The sequence below is a fragment of the Nicotiana tomentosiformis genome, chromosome 6 (assembly GCF_000390325.3).
Source record: "Nicotiana tomentosiformis chromosome 6, ASM39032v3, whole genome shotgun sequence".
In the NCBI taxonomy this organism is placed as follows: Eukaryota; Viridiplantae; Streptophyta; class Magnoliopsida; order Solanales; family Solanaceae; genus Nicotiana; species Nicotiana tomentosiformis.
The window spans coordinates 138,883,500-138,886,422 of NC_090817.1; the positions used below are offsets into that span (position 1 = coordinate 138,883,500).

The window sequence follows — 2,923 nt, forward strand, 5'->3', positions numbered from 1 at the left end:
TTAGATCATTTTCGAAAGTAGAGAGGCATAATTGGCCCTTCGCCGTTAAATAAATTACTATGTCCAATACCACAGGAACCAAAATTGGAATAAAGTAATAACTCTAAAAACCGTTATTTCCCATTGTTATAATTGGTAACTAAGTATACTAAATAATTTGTTATCGTGAATTTAATTTGACCGATTGTAGGGTATAAACATACTTTCTTTATAGCCTATTTGGCCAAGATTAAAAAATTAACTAATTTTGAGAAGTGTTTTTGAAAAGTATTTTTGGTAAGAAACAAATGTTTGAAGCAAGTATTTTACTCAAAAGTATTTTTTTTAAAAATAATTTTGGTAAGAATCTATTTTTTTGTACTTTTGTTTCCCGACCCACACCTAGGTTTAAACAAACTAGGATTTCCCAACCTTATGGGAACGGATTTTTGACTATTCCTTATAAAAACGACCCTTTAGATTTCTCATTGTCAATAGTTAAACTAAATTTGGTCTCTCGAATATTTCATCAAAATCATGGGTAATTTGAGGGAGGAAGTTCCAGCAGTTCCATGGTTGATGCTCGCAGAGAAGGAGGGAAAAGAAGAAAGTCGTGAGTTTTTCGACTTGTCAAAGGATGTTACCTATAGCACGAGTTTTCCAGAATTAGTGGGAAAGCGGTGTTTGGGAGTGGGATTTCCAGGTTGGATTTTCACAGCTGATGAACAAAAAAAGATGAATCTGTTTCATCTTTTCTCACGTTCTGTAATTAACCTCCCAGATATGGACATGTTGGAGGGTTTTGATTATGAATGGGAACGTGGTTCTTGTAGGTATTATGTGGAAAAAGCAGTAATATCTTCGAATCCTCTTACAACATCGGACTATGTTTTGGCCCTTATTCAAGGATATCCTCGTTGTTTTGCTTTCTGGAGACCAGGACAGAAGTCCTTTACTAATGTGGAGACACCTAGACGTGCATATTCTGATATTACTTGGCATGGTGGGCAATTCTACGGTGTTGATTTTATGGGCAACATTATTATTTTCGACTTCAGAGGTTCCGAAGAATATCCAACTGTAGCAACAGTTGTCAAAGGGATACCTCCTAGCTTAACTAGGGGCACACAGTTATACATGGTACATTCGTTGGGCGAACTACTGGTGATCACTCGAGACGGGGCTTTTCTGGATGAAGATGGGAGTTATGGAGTTAAAGAGTTTCATGTGTACAAGATTGATGTGGATAGGGAGAGTTATGAAGAGGTTGCGGACTTGGGGAATAGGGCACTATTCCTTGGCTCTAGTGCTACTTTGGCTGTTGCACAAGCCTATAAAATAGAGGGATGCAAGGGGAATTGTATCTATTTCACAGATGATTGTTGGCAGAGCTATTTCAATATCGAACGAGGTGGTGGGAAGGACATGGGCATATATAACTTGCTTGATGGAACCATTGAGCCTCATTACACTGGTGAATCTTACCACAAATTCAGTCCACCACTATGGATCTTCAAGTGATTACTCCTATTTTAGTTTTGAGTTGTGTTGTACGCTTAGGTTGCGCTGTTTTTGCCATCTACAAGTTCTTTAGTTTACTTTAGTCTTGCTTTGGATGAGTAGCTACTTCTTTGTTTTGATTTCTACTTTTTCTTTACTTCTTTCTGTTGTTGGTACTGAATAAAAACCTTTGAGTAAATAGTTTTGAGATGTCTCACTACTAGAAAAATGCTAACTTCCGACCGAAATTTCCGACTGATTTTTTTGTCGGAAATTTCCGACGGAATCCGTCGAAATTTTCAAAAAAATATTTCCTATATATTTTTAAAAACTTTTCGACCACATTTCCGACCAAATCGATCGTAAATTTTGGCGGAAAATTTATTTTGACTGGTTTGACCTAATTTTCGACCGATTTGATCGGTATTTTTTTTTTAGAAAAAAAAATTAAATTAATGAATTCGTTTTTAAAAACCCTACAGCCCCTCCCCAAAAAATAGAAACTCAGTTTTCATTCTCTCATCTCTCCCTCCCGTCCCCTAGCTCCTCTCTTCCTCTCGTCCTTCTCCCCCGTCCCCAAGCTCGTATGTTTGCTCTCTCTCTCTCTCGTTTCCTCATCCCTTCTCCCTCTCCTTCCTCCTCCCTTTTCCCCTTAATTTATTTTTTACTCTGTTTTGCAGCAGCTAGCATGGTTGGCGGCGGCGGCAGCTCCTCAGTCGACTTCTCCGGCATTTTTTCTGTCGAGGTAAGTATTTCGTTGAACCACATTAAGTATTAGAAATCTCATTGTTTGATTGATAATAGAAATCTCATTATTTCGTTGAACCACATTAAGCATTCACTGTTCAAATAATATACCCATCCGCAAATTAAACACATCTATTTTGTGAAAAGTATATACGTACTTCATAAAGATATGGTCTTCAATCACTTTTATCTTGACCCTATGGATATTTATTTATTAGTAAAAGAGGAGAAAGGAAATGGCAATAGTAGAGTGAGTTCTAATTTATTACAACTAGCAGAAGTTGTAATATTGTCCAAGCACTAAGAAAATAATATTAATTCTGCTAATATACTTTAAAGATACTCCATTATCTTTACTAGCTCTAATAGATTAAATAGAATAACTTTGGGCACCATCATTTATTTTCTGATTAAGTTCTTGTTCTTCTGCTAATATACTTAAAAGTTGTTTTAAGGAAATTCAATTGATTAGTCCAAAAATATATTGAAGAATATTTGTTGCTTGATGCCATTAATTGAAAATCATGTGGTTCTTAGGACGCGGTTCGCTTTTAACCCAAATTAAACCAAGGTAATTCGCTAAGCTTATAACCTAATTAAACTAGTTTAATCCTATCATAAAGATTAGAAAATTATTTAATCCTACAACTTCACAAGACAAATAATGATTTGTTTAAAGTGAGAAAATGACTGATGA

At 35.7% G+C, this 2,923-nt stretch overlaps 1 protein-coding gene across 1 annotated transcript; it reads left to right on the forward strand.

Annotated features, from left to right (window-relative positions):
- Positions 1-372: 372 nt before the first annotated feature.
- Positions 373-1,636, forward strand: LOC104103522 (F-box protein SKIP23-like). Its single transcript, XM_009611431.2, has one exon. It carries the CDS (start codon positions 517-519, stop codon positions 1,498-1,500), a length of 984 nt encoding a protein of 327 aa, XP_009609726.1. The 5' UTR covers positions 373-516; the 3' UTR covers positions 1,501-1,636.
- The last annotated feature ends 1,287 nt before the right edge of the window (positions 1,637-2,923 follow it).

What these genes read in the sequence shown, in the direction of transcription:
- LOC104103522 (XM_009611431.2), top strand. Translation starts at nt 517, where the DNA reads ATGGGTAATTTGAGGGAGGAAGTTCCAGCAGTTCCATGGTTGATGCTC.